At 36.9% G+C, this 21,132-nt stretch overlaps 1 protein-coding gene across 1 annotated transcript in view; it reads left to right on the top strand.

Annotated features, from left to right (window-relative positions):
- TRDN (triadin) overlaps positions 1-21,132 on the top strand; it is a 235,657-nt gene that overhangs the window by 174,762 nt on the left and 39,763 nt on the right. The window contains exons 26-28 of the mRNA XM_027793516.2: positions 6,357-6,386; positions 19,324-19,350; positions 20,381-20,428. Of these exons, the coding sequence (XP_027649317.2) occupies positions 6,357-6,386; positions 19,324-19,350; positions 20,381-20,428 (105 nt within the window). The remainder of the gene's footprint in view (positions 1-6,356; positions 6,387-19,323; positions 19,351-20,380; positions 20,429-21,132) is intronic.

Below are 21,132 nucleotides of genomic sequence, written 5' to 3'. Positions count from 1 at the left end.
GGTGTATAAAAACTGCAATATCAGCCTGTTGAAATGGTCCATCCATTACAGAACATTATTGCTGAACATTGCTGATAATAAACATTTCAAGAAAAGATCAGAGCTTTAAAAATCAACACCAAGATAATGACAGATATATAAATACCAAGACTGAGTCGTAGTGGGAGGTATAAAATTCCCATTGTGAGTCAGCACTTCTCTGTAGAAAGTCTTCAATAGACACTAGAAGAAATTAGAAAATAAGAGAAAAAGAACAGAAATACCCTACATAATGTGAATGAATATAATTTTATAAAAAGAAGGAGATAAAATTTTAATTCCAAAAAACAGTATATATAAATTAAAGATGAGGTATGTTTTCTGGCAAAATATGAAGTGTAACATTGTCCTTAAGGTTTCATACTTGATTATTACTTTTTTTTTTTAAGGAATATATTCAAGCTGATTAAGTAGCATCTGCACATATAACTAGAAATATACATTCAGTAGTTAAAACAGATTTGTAAATGAAAGTCTGTCTACTGATACTTAAGGTATTTCCTGGAGGTAGGGACTGCTACATGCTGGGACACCCAGGTCTCTGTAATAGCACTCTGAAAAGTCTTCTGAATGCATAACTTTAACTTTTTATTTATACACGTCTATGCAATAAAACAAAATTCTTGTTGCATAATAGTATTGTTTCACATAATATTTGAGATCAAAACCCAGCATTCTCTCTGACTGGGATGATGTGCTTCTCAACAGCTGACAGAACCAGGCTCCCTCTGGATTTTTGCCATTTTATGGCTCAATTGAACTCTTTTCTATACGGATGCAGGAAAAAACTGTCCCTCTCCAAAAACTCTTTGTACTTTGGGCAATCTCCCTGAAAAATTATATTGGCAAAAAGAGATTTGCACTCTCTGATGCAGGAGAGAGATCAAATCCCTGGGTAGCTCTGCCCTGCTCTTTGGCCTTTTGTAATATTTTCAAACAGAAATTTGAGCCTGTCTTTGAGAGTGTGCTTGAGTTCATCTTCATATGTTTTAGGCATCAAGTTTCAAAGATTCAGACAGGGATAGAAGTCAGGCTTCTGCTGTTAGTCAGGATTGCCTTTTCCTTAGTTGTCAATGAGAGGCTGGACCAGTCTCCACACACAGTCAAAGGCAACTTAACCCAGGAACGTAACCACTCACTCACCGCCTCTACACAGGGATTTTACTGGGGGCCTGATACTCCAGTGTGAATTACAGTGTGAATCCTGATAATCTGAAACAGACCTTGCACACCTGTGTTGCTTTCATTTTAGACAATGTGTGTGTATATTCTCTTTAAGGCATTGCTGGCAATAAAGAGAAAAACTGTAAATTTTTGGGGAAGTTATCTAGCGAATTACATTTTTCTTATTAGATCTGACAGCTATGTCTTACAAATTAGGACAAAAGGAATAGTCAGGTTATGCAAGGAAGTTCAACCTCAACATCTTCCTTGCCCATTAATAGTAAAATGCATAAAGATAATTGAATAAGAAGTTATTTCTCCAAACCTGTTCATTAAAACCTCAACAGAGGAGGAGAGGGGCAGGAAAGGTGTTTCCTGCTCCTGAATGAGAATCATTTTAAACACAGATGCTCCAAGCAATTTAAAGGCTAAATTCTCCTCTCTGTTGCTCACTATACTGGTTCTTTTAACTATAGTTTCTTAACATGATGAAAATTTCTCTTGACATGGATAAGAGAAATTCTGAATTCAAAAAGACTGGAAGAGAGAGATAAAATATCTGTTAAGAAGACCCGAGAGAGTAATATCACTTTATAAGGTTCTTAAATATTCTAAAACAGTACCTTCTTCTCGAGCTATGAACAGATGGACAATTTATGGTGAGGTGGGCTTTGCTGTAGCTGCCTACACGAGGTGGTTTTCTACTTCAGGATAACCATATACTATGAATAATTATCACAGAATGCCTGACATGGGATGAGCCTGTGATTGGTCTTATTTTACTATAACTTACATATCTATAACCAAAACAAATGTAAGAAAGAACTAAAACAAAACTTCTACCAACTTCAGCCAAATCACTACTGTCTGTCTCAAAGTGTGTCAGGGTAAATATATAATATTTTAAATTATGCTAGGGTTATCCAGATATTTAAAAATCAGTCAGAAAATTAGTGATATCATAATTAAAATCAGAACAAAAGCAAATACTTTTAAATCACATCACAGAGATCTAGCCTGCATGGTTTCTGCAAAAGGAAATTATGTCTTAGTAATAAATGTTTTGAATATCTTAATAAAGTAATAACCACAGCATTTATGGAATGGTTTAAATAGGCCTTTGGAAAGTTCCAGTATAGGAATTACTGCAGAAACTAAATAGCTGCTGCCTAAGAGTAGTGAAGGAAATAAATATTTGATTAGGAAGCAGAGAGCAATTGATTCATTTCCATCTTGCAACCCGTTTACAGAATAATTACTTACAATTCCATGTCTGGACTCATGTTATGTTCCTTAATTAACAGGAAAAGATAGAAATAGTAATGTAATGAAATTTTCAGATGACATAAAATTAGTTAAAGAATTCAGGATCAGAAGGGGCTGTGATACACTGAATTTACAAAGTGAATGGATAGCATGATGTCAAAGAAAATTTAGTGTCAATTAATAGAATGTAATATATACTGGAGGGAAAATATTAAAAAATAAATTATCTCTAAATTAACTATGTAAAGTCAAGAAAGCACCTAAGTATTACTGCAGACAAGTCAGGTGAAAAAATTTCTTCCATATGCAGATGCATTAGGAAAAATACATACCGTGTTTTAAAGCCATTGCATAAATCAAAGATGCATCTCGTTTGTAGTGCTATATACAAAACTCTCACATGGTAATGTTGCACTGAAGTGGGCTAAGAAAGAACAGCAAAGGTCTCATAGAAGGAGAAAGGAAAGATTCAGATTACTTTTGAGATTAATTAGTATGATCATGGTAAGATTGAAAATCACAAATCAAAGTCAAGGGCTCTTCAAAAACATCACAGAGGAACTGTATATCTGTATCAAAATGCAGTTTTCATTGCCCAAATTTTCATAATTAAATATTGCAAATTTAGAGAGGAAGTTAAATTTCATGTGTCGGGATGAAAACCAATTGCTTGTTGTATGAAAATAACAGGAGTGTTTGTGGAAGAAATCACTTCTTTGACAGTATTCAGACTAAATATCTGCTCCTGGCTACTGCTGGGTCATTAACCTACATGGAACAGACTATTGTTGAGTAAGAAACAGTGTTTTCAAGGTTTTGGTGTTTCCAAGACATTTTCAACAAGTTTTCAAGATATCAGAAATGTTTCTGTTTGCTGACCAGCTCAGAAAAATGTCCCTCAGAACCATCACTGTCTATGGGATTAAAGGACTGCTGGTGATCCAGATTCAAGTTTTTCTGATGAAAGTGAAAAACAATAGAACCATCCTGAACTTGAATTATTCTTTTTTTCTCAATGAAATATTCTTATGACATTGAGATACTTTTGTGACCTTTACGCCATTGGAAATTTTCCTTTATTTTCCCACCCCACTGAAAAATTTTTGAACAAGGTCTGCCATGCTTCATAATGATTTATTTCCCCATTACCAACACATAAAAGATGATGGTGCTTACTTCCAATATCCAGAGGAGCTGTCAATCTGGATTCATGATCCCTGAAAATGGGATGTGTATCCTATAAATTTATTTTGCTTTTGATCATTAACTGGAAATGTATGGTTGGATTTGGACAGGTCTAGAAAAGGAAGATTGTGATTTAAGGCTGTTTATATAGTCCTCTTTGAACAGGTTTGTAGGTACAAATTCCTAATTCAAGAACTAGATGATACCTTTCATCAGTACAGCGCAGAAAATGTAGGCTTAAATATTTGTTCTTTCTCCAAATATTCAAGGTAAAAAAGAACACAACCAAAGGCATCTCTCATATCTGACCATCACATTTTCTAGCTCATCATTCTACTTTATTTCATGTCTTTCCCTGCCCAGCTACAATATATTGCTCACATTCGTTCTCAGCAAGTAATCTGGCTTTTTATCAATTGTAAACCAAATTCCTTGGGTAATCTATCCATCTTTTTGCTGCATTTCACATACAAACACATTGTTCAGCTTCTGAAAGGGCAATGTAAAGGATGTGTCTATGCTCTTTTTCATTTATTCCTTGTCATTTTAAGTATGAATAACAGGATTTGATCAGAGCAATGCTATTGGCAACAGTAGCCAGAATGAGGTCTCTTCCACCTCTTTTGTTGAGTATTTACAGTACATTCCATCAGCAAAACTGTGGCCAAATTGAAAATTTAAACAGATGTCACAACAGGATATAATAGCATAATGACAGAAATTAGCTAGCCGTAAGTGCAGTGGCAGGCACAGATGGACCTTGCCCTGCCTTTGCTTGCCTTGGGACCAGACGTGGTAAGCCACATCCCATAAACTGGCAGGACAGAAGTCAGAAGCCCAGAGGTGCACTGCACGTTTGCTTATAAGCCCTACCCAGGTCTTAATATTTTGGGGGTTTCTACTGATTTGAAAGTCCCTCCAAAACACTTTGAGTGGCAATGTAAGTATGCCTTTCAAAAGTCAGTGAGGCTTCTATAGCAGCTTCTGGGGGGGGGGGGGGGAGGGGGGCGGGGAACAGCATATCTGCTGTAATGACAGTTTTGTGAAAGGTGCACTTCACAGCTCTGATATGCACCTCATCTAGGAAGGCAAAGTGATTGCAAAGAGGACCAGATTCTGGAAACCTTCTGCCTGTTTTTCACTAATTCTAGACATGAAACCTTTTTGCTACTGCTGGGCACATTCCTGAGATGCAAAACTGTATTTCATTCTCAAAGGAGACTAAGTGGTAGAAAACTTCAAAATCTTTGAAAACAGAATTTTATTTTTTTTTTTTTGCCACAGGCCATTGATAGATAACATTTCACTAATTTCAGGTTTAACTTTTCCTTTTTGATCTGCTTTATCCAAATGTACTAACAGTTTGAAATAAAATTACTTTTTCATTTTAAGAACACTGAAGAGGCAGAGGTCAGCAAAATGCAAACACTTGAGACTGTGCCTGCTCCCTCCTTTGACCTCACGACCCTTAATTTCTGTCCTGGGCCAGAGCACATTCTCCAGAGCTCCACTTCTGCTTGTTTCTTTTCCAGTTCCAGTGCCGCGTCCGGTCTGTTCATACCAGCAGCCTGGTGCTGAGCACTCTTTTCTGGGGAATAAGAGCTCTGAATTTTAATTCCTCTGTCTTCTTTTGCCCACAAGTGCGAACCTAAGGCAGAGGTTAACCACTGCCACTTCTAACAGGCATGTTTCAAAATAAAGTGCCATCATTACTACATTTTTAGAAGGTTCAGTCTTATAAACGTAAGCTGGGGAATGGCTAGTGCATGGATTTCAAATGAACGTAAGTATGAGTTTGGCTCAGATTCATCAGGATTGCAGCAGTCATCTGTAAATGCAGGTAGCTCTCCCATTTTAGACAATTTTTTTAGTACTTTGAGTAAAATGTTGGTATGTTTCGACAGTACCCATTACAGATACATGCAATGTTTTATTGGAATCCCAGGCTGAGCTTTTGGGGGACTTTTATTCTTTCTCCAGAGTTTGAATACTGGTCATACAGCAATGGTCCCCAGCTTGCTCTGGGGAGCTGATTCCAGCTTGTTTTAAACTGGGTTTAAAGTTTAAAGCAGCAGTTTCCTTCCAGTGTTTTCCAATCTTCCTTCCCATAAAACTCACTGTAGCTGGAGGTGGGATGGCTACATGATCAGGTCTTGTAATTCCCCATGTTAGGCAAAGGTTTAGAAACCTGAACATGACTTCAGGTGGTTTTTTACTTCTTATTTTATGCATTTTTTTACCACTACAAGCTTTAACAGCACAAAAGCACATATTTCTCTTAAACAGATGATGCTTCATAACCTTCCTCTAGACCTCCACTACACTTTCATGCCTTCCCACTCCAGCCTGTTCTCCTTCTTCATTGTAGATTTTTTAAATATTCGGTCTGTGCCTTTATCTCCCAGTATTAGAGTCTGGGAGGAATGATGACTTTGTGACTGAAGTTAAGTGTGAGAATCTAGAAAACTGCAATTTTCTCTCATCAATAGCAGAGCTGGGTGTCTGTGAGGAAGCACTTCATCTTTCTGATCATCAATTTCTTCATCTGGCAAAGAAATCTATTTCTATATTGCATGCATGAAATATGTATAGTTTGAGATATGTACACAAAAGGCTCATCTATAGGTGTTTGAATTATTTTTACTGATATTACGTGTTATTAACTGCAGTTGTTAAAATACATATTTTTGTTTCCATTTCAGTTGCAATGAAAAAGGAGGGGGAGAAGAAAGGTAAATCTATTATTTTCCCTTGACTGAAGTGTCTTTCAGGCTGCGACCGCTGTGAGATATGTTTCTTTCATTCAGTGATACAATTGTGATGACATACACCACCTCATGTGCTACCATCAGCTGGCTTTATCTACTCCTACTGTGATAACACAGTTGTCATTTCCAGCATTGTTAGCTCCTTTTTACCACAGGCCGACACAGCCCAGTATCAGACACTTCATCATTCTGACCGGGAAGAAAATGAAAGGCCTTTGTTGCCATGATAGGATTTGTCAAAGAGAACAAAAGTTGGAGCGCACTGTGCATGCTGACCTGCTGTTTGTTCTTTGCAGAAGGCGCTTTCCCAGGCACATTTAATTTCCTCTTTTCAGATGTGTATGGAGCATGCATGTAACCTTTGCTGAAGTCATTCTTTGGTATTTTAACAGATTAGTGGAAAAATTTGCCCTGAATCAGAACCTAAAACATTATTTAAAATGTTTAAAAATAAAGACACCGTATTTAGCAGACCCAAAATACCTATTTACAGTGTTCTTTCCCAGAATGAGATTTGCTGAGTTGAAATATTTTTTTGTAATTTGTTGATTTTATTTCAACAGCAAAAATAATGAAATATAAGCACTAAGGTGATATTTTTCTTTAATCTATTCAACTTCATTGATAATTTGCTTTATAAGCCATATCTTGCTCACCAAACTGGGAACATTTCCATAACTTTTCCAGTTTCAGGAGGTTATTTGATATTTACTATTGAGTAAGTGAGGAAAAAAAAAAGGAGGCTTTTTATTTCTGAAGTTTACAGATAGAGGTTAATTTTTTTTTGTGGGCAAATGTCTTTTGCCATCTCACAATAGTTTGGACAATCTGTGGTTCACGTAGTTGGACAATGGAGCCAACTTTGCTGACTGTACATGAAGACATTTCAATCCTGATATTTTTTTTTATTCTTATTATTCCTATGCAGAGTTGTTAACTGAACTGAAAAAAAAATGATAGTCTCAACTGTTTTAACAGCTCATGAATGAAATCTTGGCTATGTTGATGTTAGTGGCAAAATTCCCATTCACTTCACTGGAGCCAAACTTTCACCTCATGAAAATTAACAGAATAATAAAATTAATTTTGGTTATCAAAACCAACCATGCTTAATAGGTATCAAGCAGGATATTCTGTCCAAAGATTAATTTGCAACAACTGAGGCACGAAAGGTAGCACACGAAGCAGGGAGGATCAGAAAACTGGCAGCTACACTTACAGCCATTGGGTTTCAGACATCAAGATGCTTGCTGTGTTCACAGCCTTGAATTGATCACATGGACTGTTAACATCCTTAATGGAAGGAAAGGAGTGAGGTAACTGTTAAGGGTGCTACTTCTGTCAGCCTTGCCACAGGTTATGGGTCCACTCATTTACAGAAGATTAAGGGAATTTGTTTGACATATGTACTGCTTGCCCTTAGTTAATTTTTCTTGGGTTAGGACTTTTCCTCCTTAAGCATAATCTTCCCCAACAAAACTGATTTTGAAATGCATTGTTGGTTAACATTCTTTGAAGTTGGCTCAATTCTTCCATTTCATTTTCTTTTTTATATTTTTTTCTGCTAAAAAATTATATTCTCTGATTTCTTAATTTGTTGAAAGGATTTTATCAACAAGTATAGGTAAGATACTTTCACACACCTGGCTCAGGACACGGTGTACCTCATTCTGCTGGTTACCACCAACCTATTTCACAGAAACATGGAGGTGCAAGCACAAAGTCAGCTTTGGTCATTCTTCTGATATCATAATTTTATTTATTTTTGGACTAAATCTCCTGGTTTCTGAGATCATAATCAACATTGTCAGCAAGGAAGGTAGCTATTCTCCTGAAAAACAGGCTAGTCCAATTCAATTTTCCAGTAACTAAGGAAAATTGCTTCAGCAATGTTTCTGTCTTCAGTAGATATGCACTGACCTGGACTACTGGAGAGAAGTAACAAAGCTTCTTCCAAAAAACAAACATGCCATGCTTTAGCTTTCTCATCTAACTTCACACTTGCTGCAGACCCCACAAGGAAAATATGCACGTTACTAGCTAACTCCTAATATGATCAGGTTTTATTTATTTCTGCTTATTCTGTTATCATAAAAAAATGCTTCAAGTTGCATGTGTATTCCTCTGACTGGCAATAAAAAGGGGCAATGTCTGCTGGTTTTGCTTAAGGATACAATGGGTTTTACCCAGCTGCAAAAATAATAGAAGTAGCCAGGCAGTACTCTAAATTGACTGGCTCATCATCCAAAATATATTGTGGTAGTAGCATGCACAGTTCAAGTACTTCTTTACTATTTCTCATGCAAATCATGCAGCACATAAGCATTGTACTGTATACAAAGCGTTCTCCAATTTTTCTGTCTTACTCAAATACACACCCCTCATCTAGAAAAACAAGAATAATGAGCAATACAGAGTGACAAGCCATCATAAAAAGAGAAGAGAAGATGGAATGACACTTTCTATTGACAGTACATTCTGTGCATAGTATAAATCAGACATGGAGTTTGAAAGAGACAGAAAAGAACACCATTAAGATGGCCAAAGCTTATATATTTCACTGATTTCTCAAAAAATGAATGATACTAACAGGAACCTTAAGGCACAATCTATGCTTGAAACTTATGCTTTAACCATTTCTGTTTGAAAGGTTAGCTCTTTAAGACTTCGTGACCAAAGTCCTAGAAAATAGCTTCAGCTTCCAGCATCATGTTATGCCTTCTTTCAATGTGTGTGGGATAGAGGAGCTGTCACAGGAATGTGTAAAAAATTGTCAGTTCCTAAAGGGCAAGAAGTAGCAACCCTTTGCATGGGGAAGGCACTTTCTAAAATCCCCAAGAACAAATCTGGCTGCCAGTACATGAAAATTTTTAACTCTTGCTCAGAATGCACTGCAAGCAGGGATTCAAGAGAATTACAATAGACCCAGTTACTGATGATATGAGACAAAGCCCATCAGTTTCAGTGCACGTCCAGGAAACAACAAACAAAGCTCTAACACCAAAATATTTCAGTTTTAAGTGCCCTTTTTAAAGGAAAGAAATTCTGCTATTTTTTTTAATCAAAACAGTATTGGGTTTTTTTTGTTGGGTTTGGGGTTTTTTTGGGGTTGGGTTTTTTGGTTGTTTTTTTTGTTTTGTTTTGTTTTGGGGTTTTTTTTGTATGAAATAGAGCCAGATTAAAGCCAATTCAAAGTTTCCTGGTTCTAGATAAAATGGAATTTCTCCTTTCAGTTCATAGCTCCCATACCTTATTTCTCACTAAAGAGGGCATGGACCAAGGTGGGGATGCCAAGCAACCAACCTCAACAAGCTTAGTAAGTTCTCTCTCTGGGTCAGTCTCAGGAAAACTTGCCTGAAGAATCATTACTTCTGTGATTCTAGTCAACTCAATCAGGATTTAACCATTGCATAATCCCTGTGGGTTAGGCATCCACATGCAGGTGTGTAAGAACAGTCTAACTGTTTAACGTGAATCATGAACCTGAGTTGCCAGGAAGCTGGTTTCTCCAGGCTCCTTACAGCTGATGAACGAGAGAGAGAGGGAGCAGTCTTGCTTCTGAGAGCAAGTTACAGTGCACTCCTAATTCAGGGTAGTTGTCTTCTGGGAGTCTCATCTCCTATGTAGACTGCCTACAGTTAGGTGTTTTGAGTACTTGTAAGCTAGTGAGATGTAAAAGCTTAGTTGCCTGTCGATTACATGACTCCTGTTCTGATTTTCAGCATTATCGCTCTGGCAGCTTGCTCTTAAATTCATTTAATCGTTTTTAGAAAGCCAAAACCCACATTCATCTGACAAGTTTCATCAATAATAAATTGACAGGAGAGTATGAACAATCACATTTTGACCTTTTCTCAATAAATGCATCATGGTATAAAAAACTGCATATAGTCTTAGTGCAGTCAATATCAAACAAATGAAGGAAATGGGCAAGACGTACATTCCGCCTCCAAACTACATAATTTTCCCAATCCAGTAAAGAACAATTTCTTTCAATTACTCCTGGTAATGGTACCCTATCCATTGCTTGGAACCTGCTGCTTTACATACAGAGCGTGGTATAAACTGGCCAAGGCACAGCAGTGTCTCTTTCCAATGCATGTAAAAATCAAGAAGTTTTCCAAACCAAAAAATGCATTTCAGAACTCCTTATCTTTGAAGTTGACCAGAAAAACTGGAAGGCAGCCTTCTTGTACATAAAACAAATGGTCATGGCAGCATGGGGTTTCTGCTCGGCTGCAAATGCCACTGGTCACACCTTCATTATGCAGTTTTTTAACATGGGTCAAAGGATAAGAAAACAGACTACCTAACTCTATAACTGCAAAGTGTATTACATAGCCTCCTAGCAGAATGTGTGTTCCAAAACAGAGGAGGGGGGAAGGAGAAATACTTTCTAAAGCATTTTATTGAAATAGTTTAAAAATTTCAGTATTGCATGTGAGAAAATAATAAAAAGTCACATCCTACTATGCTATTTTCACGGTAGTTGAATGAAGGCAGGCATCTCTCAAGAGGTAACAGTCATTGAATTAGCCACACGATGGAGCCCTGAGGATCTTCGAGCCCGTGGTTAACTGCCTTTCTGAATCAGATTAAGAACTAAATTACGTGGTTTTACTAAGAACACTTTACAGGAGTCTTAAACTACAGACAAGGTATTCTTCAGTGTAAATCCATTCCTGCCTAAAGACATTTTTCATTTAATAGATGACTAGCCATAGATTGGTGAGCTCTGACTTCCAATGCTGAAGCAACAAAAGCCTGCCATATTCAAAGAATATTAATTAATGGAGAATTTGCATGACATATGGACAATGCTTTGAAAAGTCTACATGAGTTATCTGAAGTTTGCTTGACCTCTGTTTACCTTGTCTCAACTGTCTTGGGGAGCATAAATAATTTATGTCCATTTTGCAGGGTTATGTGAGATGTAATGATCTGTACAACCTCTGTTAAGTGATGGCCAGATCTTGAAGGACAAGGCTCATGTACTTTCCGTGTTGCAGATATTTCAGTTAGGATATGAACTGAGCAGAAAACATCTCTCCCAAGCACCCACTCAATATAAGCAGAAAGTAGGCAGAGGAATGATGAGTGCAGTGGGCTCAAGACTTTTCACTGAATTAATAAAATTAAAGGACTTTTTTAGATCCTCAGATGAATTTAATCATTAAGAAACTTTAACTCATATAAATTTGGATGTCTAAAGTTAGTCATCTATGTTGAAGCTATTCACCGTAGTCTCACTTTAGAGTTAATGGAGAGAAATAAGCATCTGCAGAGAGTGTTTCATCTGTCATATATCTGTCAGAATGAAAAGAGTTTTCCCCTGGAGATACCTGTATTTCTGACTTGACTATAACAAGGAACATAGTTTAGGTTTAGTAACAAAAATAGAAAACAAACTGCAATGAACATCGGGATAGTTTACTGTTCATTATTTTAACAACCTTCCCTCTCTTAAGAATCTGACATTAAAAGAGAAGAAACATGAGAAAAAACAGCAAGTCATTTGTAGATCTTAATGGCTGATTGAATATCCACTCTCAGTGTACTTACATGGAGGGGCTAATGCAAATATTTAACCTAAAATTCTTAATATTAAGCTGCAAACCATGTTTAGCTCCCTAGCACCTCATTTTCAGTGTACTCATAATCAAGGCACATAAAACTAATGATGCTAACTTGCATCAATGTTTATTTAAAAAATACCTACAATTTAATCTAAACCTTGTCATTGGTTATACCTTTGTAGTCCATTCAAGGTAAAATTGAGATTAGACTTTTTTGTATATCTCATGTAACAACAAACCTGCAAAACAATTCATATTGGTAGACCTAGCATAGCATTTTGACTGCAGTTATGATTACCCCTTTTGTTAATCATTCTTACTTGCTTCAAAATACAACAGTAATTTATTCAGCCCCTGCTACCAAAAAATGGAGACAGTTAAACTAGTATTTTAATGATTATGAAACAGCTGTGATTTCTGAGGAAACTGATCTATGTAATTGGTGGCCTATATTGTTGCTATAAGTTAGGTGTAATACATGTATATTGGCATTATGTCAGCAACACTTTCACCTGCCAATCAGCATAATATGCTTAAACATCTGGATACCCATTTAACACATGGTTAATCAGCTAAAAATTTCCACAGGGGATAAACTATTACTTTAATGCTCTTCACAAAGATGTCTGCAAATGAATGCTCAGAGGTATTCTATTCAGATGCAATTCCAGAATGAACAGTTCTTCTAGTGGTAATCTACATTTCCTTTTTTATCTGTGCAGACATCATTTTCAGAAATGTGCTCTTACAAAGTTGTAATTAAAGCAAAAACAGTGATCAGCAGCATTTCATGAGGAACGAAGATGGCTCAGGATGTTCTGCCTCTGGAAGCTAGTCATTAGCCCTCTGCTTTAATCACCATTTAATTTGGGTGGCATGTTGGGAAAAGTCCATTTTTTTCAAAAGCTAATTATTTTTTATTGTTTTCCACTCCTAATATCAACTAATCTTTCCTCCAAAATTCTTCTTTTCTAGATTTTTGTGAGGCCATCTTATTCTTGTCTTAATGATTATTATTTTACATTTATTTAATAAAATATGCAAATATATATTCAACCATGATTACTCTTTTAGAAATCCAGTCATAGCTAAGGACCTCAACCAAGTTCATATCTGAAGTATTTTCATGGAAGCTGGATCCCGGGGGTTAGTTTGACACCTTTCACAAATAACAGGCATTATGAAGTAAACTGAAGATTAATCTATTAGTGAATATTAACATCTGCAAAAGGTGCTCCTTTTGGCTCCAATTTTTTATCTAGAATGAACAACACTATTTTTGCATGAACTAAAGTCAATATTCAGAAAAATATGTCATCACTCTAACGTCTTACATACCTCAGGCTGCCCGATTTCACTCAGTTACCCTTTATGAGTCAGTAATTTGTGTTGCAATAAAGCACGGGCTGAGCTTGGCTATGTTTTGCCTTAGCTATATGCAAACGTAAACTTGATATTTCTAAAAGTGAAAGCTTGTTAAGCATATTGTCCCTCATCTGTATGTTCCCATCCCGCAATTTCAGGGAAGAGCACATGAAAACATCAGAAGCTGAGGATGATATTGAGAGAAGCTCATCAGGTCTTTCGCCACACGGGCCTAAAGATGAAATGCATTAATGCAGTATATGTACCTCATCTACACTTGACTGAAATTTTATGCTTTCCAGCTCCGTCGATGGAAGATTTGTCCTCCTGGGATTTTAAGACTTATAGTACTTTAAAGACATTAGCTTTCAGTGCTATCATGCAAGATTGCTGTTTCAACAAGACTTACATCTCCCAGTGCATTTCTATTGTTTAACTCACAAACTGGGAAACAGAGAAAGATTGGGATCATTACTAATGCTCCCTACAGGCATGCATCTCAGATTCAAGTTGAAGCAATTCCTCTCATTAAAAATCATTTTAAAATGTTGGAAATGTCTGTACTTCTTTGCTATTTCTACTACATTTATGCCATGCTAAAGTTTCTCCCTTCCCTCCTCTTTCCGACCTGCTTTTTGTTTTTCCCAGTTACATAAAGTACTCTTGAATTGCCAGTTAAAAATAAGTCTTAAAAAACAAATTTTTCTAGACAACAACAGCAAAATCTCCCCAAACCAAGAATCAGCTACTTCTTCACTATGCAGTCCCAAAGTATAAGGCAAACCAAAGAGAGGACACAAACATGCTAACTGTATGAAGGCAGATACCTTGGACCAGGCTGCTCTGGTAATAGAAATAAGGCAGAAGGAACTCTGAGAGCAGCCTGACACTTTTTTTTGGTGGAAAGCAGCAATAGAAAGTTGCAAATGAATACCCTACAGGGTCTAATATCAGTGGTTAGTTATTAATTATAATGGCAAACCACAGCATTTTAGGAGGGTTTGCCTTAACCATTTACCGTATCATCTTCATTAGTCACACGAGTCCTGCTGAAACAGTGTTCCGAGGAAGTCTATGGTGCTGCACAGACCCAGACAAGCACTCCCCACAAATGAATAGGAGCGAGAGTACTAGCTGTAAGTTCAAGTTCTCTGTCTGCTTCCCTGCAAACCTTCCAGATAGCCTTAGATAAATCACTTAGTATTTCATACCTGTCATGTTAATGTTGGATAACACTTTCTTAATGTGTAGAAACCTGGCCAAATATCCTGGAAAATGCCAGATTTAAAGTAAACCAGAAATGTAAAATGAATGCTGTAAGCAATGAAGAGATCCTGTAAGGATCTGCACAACACACACTTCAATGTAATCATACACCAGCTTCCCCTATTTATGCCACCACTACATTCTTGCTTTCTTTGCTTCGATATATCCATAGGGTAACTATTGGCCATACACTGTCAAGGCAATTTTCTAATGTAGAGCAGGGTCAGGGCGAGCACAAGCCATTCTTTTTACAGAAAGCTTGCTGCAGCAAATCTGTTTTGTGAGGAGTCATTTTTTTAGACACATGGTCATTAGGCTCTTTTTCTGCACAGCCAGTCTGCCAGCTGCTCAGCCAGCCAGCAGGACTTGAGTATGACATGGGCAGATATGAAGGATCAGGTCTGCTGATCTAGAAAGCTTGTGGGAACATTTGACTTCTCCTTTGAGTGGCAAAGAGTACAGACAATAACTTCAGAAAGGTGGAGAGCTGCTCTTTAACAGAATTGTAAATCCTAATAATCCTTCCCCCCCCCCCCCCCCCCCCAAATTTATTATCACATAAGACGTTCTGAACTGGCCTAAAATAAGGAATACATTCTTTCCTGGTTGAATTTTTAATAACACAGTTGCTCCACAGTCTGAAAAACCTTACAATGACTAGAACAAAACCATTTTATTCAACCTTAATTAACAGCACATTGGTGATTAGGTAGAATGATGTGTCATCTTAAATTCATGCAGACTACAGTATTCCCATTGAATTTTGAAGGAGGAATGTCCATTTATGACGAAGGGCCAAATAGTTAGTCTGCCTGGAGTTCATTTTCAGGGAGAATAGACTTAGTTAGCATGCATAAGGAAATCAAAGATTTATCCTTCATCATGATGTAGAAACTGGAAGGTTAAGGCACAAATCTTGAAAATTCCATTAAAAGACTCCTGTTGATCTTGATTCCTCTTTTGGCCTGTGATGTTGTTACAGAGTAATGTCATGGATGTGTTTGTCTAATGTCCCTTCGAAAATCTATTAAAAAGTATTTGTGCTCTCCTTAATGAAAGATGAACCAGGCTTTTACTTAGCCTAATGGAAAGTAACTTTCTTATTTGTGATACACATGTAACTATCCAATTAGGTATAATTTTCTCAGCTACAGCATGTATTATTATTTTGGTACTCTTCACTAACACCAATAGTTCTGACATTGCTTTCATTTCCTGCACAACATAGTCTTTTCTTATGAGTGTGCATGCTCACAAATGTGTTTGCTGTCTGAACAGCAAATGACTGTTATCCAGATGGAAAATAGACATCTTACAACTTATATCAACATCTTACAACAAAAAAGCACGTTCTGCTTTTAGCCTCACCAATTTATGGTTCATAAAACAGATAACTTCTTTTCTGAACCCATATAAGAAGCTAATTTACAAAAATATGCCGTATATAATTAATACCATTCTGGCATCCAGAAAAGCAGGCAAGAGTGTAAAAAAATTGAAGTGAGTGTGAAAAACAGCAAGTTAACTACCAAGCCTGGTTACCAAGTTTAATTTAGAATGACAACAAAAGACATTTCAAAAATGTTTTTGCAGAGGGTAGAACCAGATAATTCCATTGATCCAGTTCAGATCTTATATAGCTTTAAGTATTTCATCAAAGATCCATCTGTTTTCATTAGATCTATATCTGACCCTTATCCTCCCCCAATATAGTTTAAGTGCAAAACAAATGAAAAAGAAGCACTTACTTAAGACTGGCATTTTTCCAACATTGTGAACAATAAGCAGTTATTTACCCAACAGGTTTTCCTGTTAGTTAATAACATCTGAACAGCTGTTGGAAGTGAGATCAAGAATTCACCTACCCAACACCCTCTACACCAATGGTCAAGCCAGCAAACACCCAGGAAAGAGTACAGGAATAGAACAGGCACACAGAGGTTGCCTTGTGACCTCCCGCGATCTCAGCTCAGGAACTTCCTAGGCCAGAAACCGTATCTTCATGTTTAAGAGCACTTGGTAAATTTTTCTCTAATTTGCCCAATCATTTTTTTAAATCATGAAAATTTTCAACATCTGCACGTTTTGCAGCATGGAGTTTCACAGATTATTTAGGCACTGTATAAAGAAATATTTTTTTAAACACAAAATTTAAACAGACCTGCTTTACTTTCAGTGCAAGATACTACATGAAATGAGTGACGGCAGCAGAGCACAGTCTTTCACTTCTCACCCTTAAGCTTAAATACCATACAATATATCATTAAATATTCTGGAAATTCTGACTAGGTAATTGACAATTAGCTTTTAACTTCTTCCTGTTTCGCTGACTAAAAATCAAGGTATTTGTGTTATAGACACATGATGCTGTAAAAATGAAACTAAGGGTCTTGGGATTTCAGTTTTTGACTTTCTGCTCACTGTACACATCATTTGAATTACATCTTTGATGAGATAATATAACACATAAGAAGGATAGAATTGATATTGAATGGACTGAAATTATAGTTAGCAGATTTGGCAAAACATAAATGTTTATGGCCTAAAGACAATCTCAAAAATTCAGTATTTTTTTTGATGGATATGTTTTAGAGTAGCCAACACATCCTGTGAAAGCCTTTAGCTTTAGAATGGTCTTCATTATTTCATCAAAATATGTGGTAGAAATATCTCTGTTACAGCAGAAAAAGAAGGCTGGGCTTTTAGGCAAAACTTTGATAGCAACAATCTCAATGTTAAAGCTCTGACTGGATACCAACACTGTACGAGTTTGGCTAAATAATACCTCCACAGAAAACATGGACAAGGGCAACACAGATACCTTCCTAAACCTGAGGGACCGGACCTGGGCTGAGTTCCTATTGCTTTAAACATTCTCCGTGACTCATTCATCAGCAGAAAAAGGGAAATAACTGCACTGGCTTCACTAGAAATTAAGGCACAATGGTTTTGTTTTGATTTTAGTGTTTTAAAACAAATTGCAGATTTGAGATAAGGATGCTATAACAAAAGATTGTAGAATTCATTAAGCAGTGTCAGTAAAGAGTCTTTAATAACGTTCATATGTGGCCTAGCTCTGATCATTTTTTAGAGGTCACTGAAAGTGTGATGTGACGCAATATTCTGTGATATATGTTAGCCATTATTCCAGCCTCTGAAGTTCAGGTATATTATTTTTTTAAAAATTGATTTGCTAATTGTAATTCATAGCTAGATGAGCATATCTCACTGCGTCTTTGGACACAATACAAAATCAATTCCCTCTAAAAATTTCAGACATATTTTGTGGATACACAATTACACTAGAATTTACTTAAGCTTGCAGAGTCTAAGGTACTATTTTCTGTGGGTTTTGGGGTGTTTAGGCAAAACAGTTGAGCTTAAATTTACCAGTTTTCTTATGCACATAGAGATAAAAAATGTGGCTTTGTCATATGTTCCATGTTTTTCTGCTGTTTCTTATTTCTGGTTCCTCACTTAGGAGCAGTATATACACTTAATTTGTATCCTTATTCTCTATTACCCCCAAAAGTGCTCCATTATTTTTGCTTTGCTCTGCATGTCATCTCCACTTGCTGTCTCCATAAATGCACAGCAACAACTTGGATTAAATAGAAGCTGGATATAAAATGGGAGCAGTTTTATACTGCAGGGAAGACAAGCAAAACAAAAACCCATTTGCACAGCAGTTACTTTTTGCCCGGAGTGGGAACTTGGGAGCTCAGTGAATCACAGCCTGGGAGCTCACAGCAACAGAATTATTGCTTGCGTTGCTGGGCCTGCAAAAGTAGCTCATCCCCTGCACTGCTACATGTCTCCGTGGGACTACACTCTTTCACACACAGCAGACTGCTACATGCAGGTGGTAGAGCCTTCGTTATCTTAAAAACAACAGCTGCCTTGCAAAAGTCAAGGAGAAAAATCCAGCTGGTGGGCTAGGTCTTGACATTTCACTTCCTTCTGTAGAACCAATAATGGCATTGGGTACAGCTCCCTGAGGTCTTGCTTTATCTGAGAAATGTTCTAAGGTCCATGGAAAGTATTAGCTCTGTTTTCAGATTTGTCTGGTTTTTTTCTGGAAAACAGTGGAAAATTAAATGGCATGAAGTTTAGGAGCTGTGGCACTGAAGTGCTGAGTCCTTTTGCTTACACGTGCCCTAATTATGTTAATTACATTTTCAAATAAGTCTGCTCCTTGGAGAATCATTGAATCCATCTGAAATTCATTGACCTCATTAGGTCTTGCATTTAGACTGCCCTAGGTGTCATTTCCTTACTCGACCTAAACTTATTTGTCTGCTTTTGTCCAGTATTGGATAACTTATGGTCTGAACTTGTCCCGTCTCTTAGTGGGCCCTGAACTGAGCACCTCAGCAAGGTAGTTGCCCTATGTTTGATATATGGTCACCACTTAGTGAGGGCAACTCAGCCTACTGAGGAGGCACAGAGCCTTCCAGGGGTATTGTATCAAATATTGGCTAAATGAGGAATTTACATTACCTGTGTTGCTTAACTAAGTGTCCCAGTTAGATGTTTGGGGTGGATAACATAAGACAATTCTAACTGTTGCATATATTAATATAGATTTTACTGAATGTTTATTTTACATGTCTAAAAATATCATGAATAAATGCATTAAATCCTGTGTTACAGTCAGAAAAATATTAAAATACGCCTTTTTTGTTTACTTCTAGCTACCTCAGAGAAACCTCATGAACACAGTAAGTATCAAATTGATGAAGAATATTGTTACTTTAGCTTGTAGGAGGAAGATATTTCTTTATGTTGTCAGTTTTGGCAGCTTTAGATAGGATTCATCAACACAATTTTGACTTATGAGACCAGTTTTCAGTGACTCTGTAAATGCAGAACCAGATGTGATTCACAGGTCCCAGTCTGAGTGGAAAACATTTTCCAATTATGGCTGAGATAAGACCCACCTGTGCCCTGTGCCTCTGTAGCAGCTTCACACTGGGAAAAAAATCAAGGGACGCACAGACGAGGAAGGGTCTGTGCATTTCTCTGGCTATGTCTCTGATCCAAGCAATAGAGAGATTTATCACTTGGTATGTTGCAGCCCTCACCTGCTACACAATTTAGACATAGCTGTTATAAATCATAATGAAACATATTTTTAACATTCCTCTGAAAGGCCATAGCTTCCTTTTTTCTGTCTCATAATGTTGAGGTTTGGATATCACACTGTTTTTAAATAGCAGAAAATTGCATACAGCTTATAATTTAATACAGTATATTATTTATTATTGTTACTACTTCACAATATATCTATGGGATCCAGGCTAACAGAGAAATATGGAAAGTTATTTTTTCTTTATGCAGTACACTGACTTTTATTTGCCATCCTATATGAGGCAACCTCACTTCTGTTGTAATAAAATACTTTTATGTTTTCTATATTAAACATCAAGGAGAAATTTTCTATATAGAAGATAGATGATAACAATCAAAATTAGTAGTGAAAGCATTTCACAATTTTAGAGATTCTATGATATTTCTAAAAACCAAAGAATTTAATTTTGTGCTTCCTTAAACAATATTTAAAAAAAAATCTTAGGCATTATTTTTATATTTTAGGGAAAAATAATTAAATGCTTTTCTCAAAAAATATTTTCAAAAAATTCTCAATTCTAGTGTGAATATGAAAGACAAATCATAATGAGAACCTTATATTTTTAAAATCTTCTAAAAATTAAAAAAGCCTTTTAATGTAGGGGTTCTTCTTACTTGCAGAGCATGAACGCATTAAACATGAAAAAGTGCTTTCTCAGACTAAGCCAGGTAGGTTTGGTAATTTCATTTCCAATTACTCCAGGCTCCACTCAATAAGGATATGTGTGGTTTGCAAAACTGGGAGACTTTCTTGATCTAGGTACTGGTTTTTTGCTTTGTGTCATTGACTTTCCCAGAGTCTGGGAGAGGAAGAAAAATGGGGGTGAAATTTACCTAAAAGGGTTCAGCTTTCACAGTTTTTTTTTTAGTTTCTATGACTCTCACTGGTGCAGTATGGCTTATAAAGCATTAGCGAAACCCATATTCCAGAGTTTGGGGAAGGAGTTCTTTACTGCCCTTCAGTACATCAAAGAAAAATGCTGGGAATTACTCCATCTCAGCCTTTTCAGTAAACCAGTCGTTACATGAACTGAGTCTGGTCCCCAAAAAGGAAGAGCTGCAGTCTCACCAGGTACATGATAGCCTGCACAGAGGGAGCCTCCAGTTTCTGAATCTCAGAACGGGAGATGAACAATTTAAAAAAACTAATAATAATCCCAGGCTGACTGTGCATTCGGGTAAACTGTAACTAATGAGTGACAACAGGCTGAGGTGAGCAGGGCAGGGGTCCCTCTTTCAAACCAGGGCTCTGCAGCTCATGCTTTTTGAGGAGGAAGGCATTCAGGGATCCGCAGCTGGGTCTGGTGTGAAGAAACAAGACTGAGAGGACAACCTCACGGAAAACTCAGCTACTGGTGCTCTGCTTACATCTC

The sequence above is a fragment of the Falco peregrinus genome, chromosome 7 (genome assembly GCF_023634155.1).
Source record: "Falco peregrinus isolate bFalPer1 chromosome 7, bFalPer1.pri, whole genome shotgun sequence".
Lineage (NCBI taxonomy): Eukaryota > Metazoa > Chordata > Aves > Falconiformes > Falconidae > Falco > Falco peregrinus.
The sequence above is the reverse complement of the archived record's forward strand: the minus strand, read 5'-3'. Positions and strand labels throughout refer to the sequence as shown.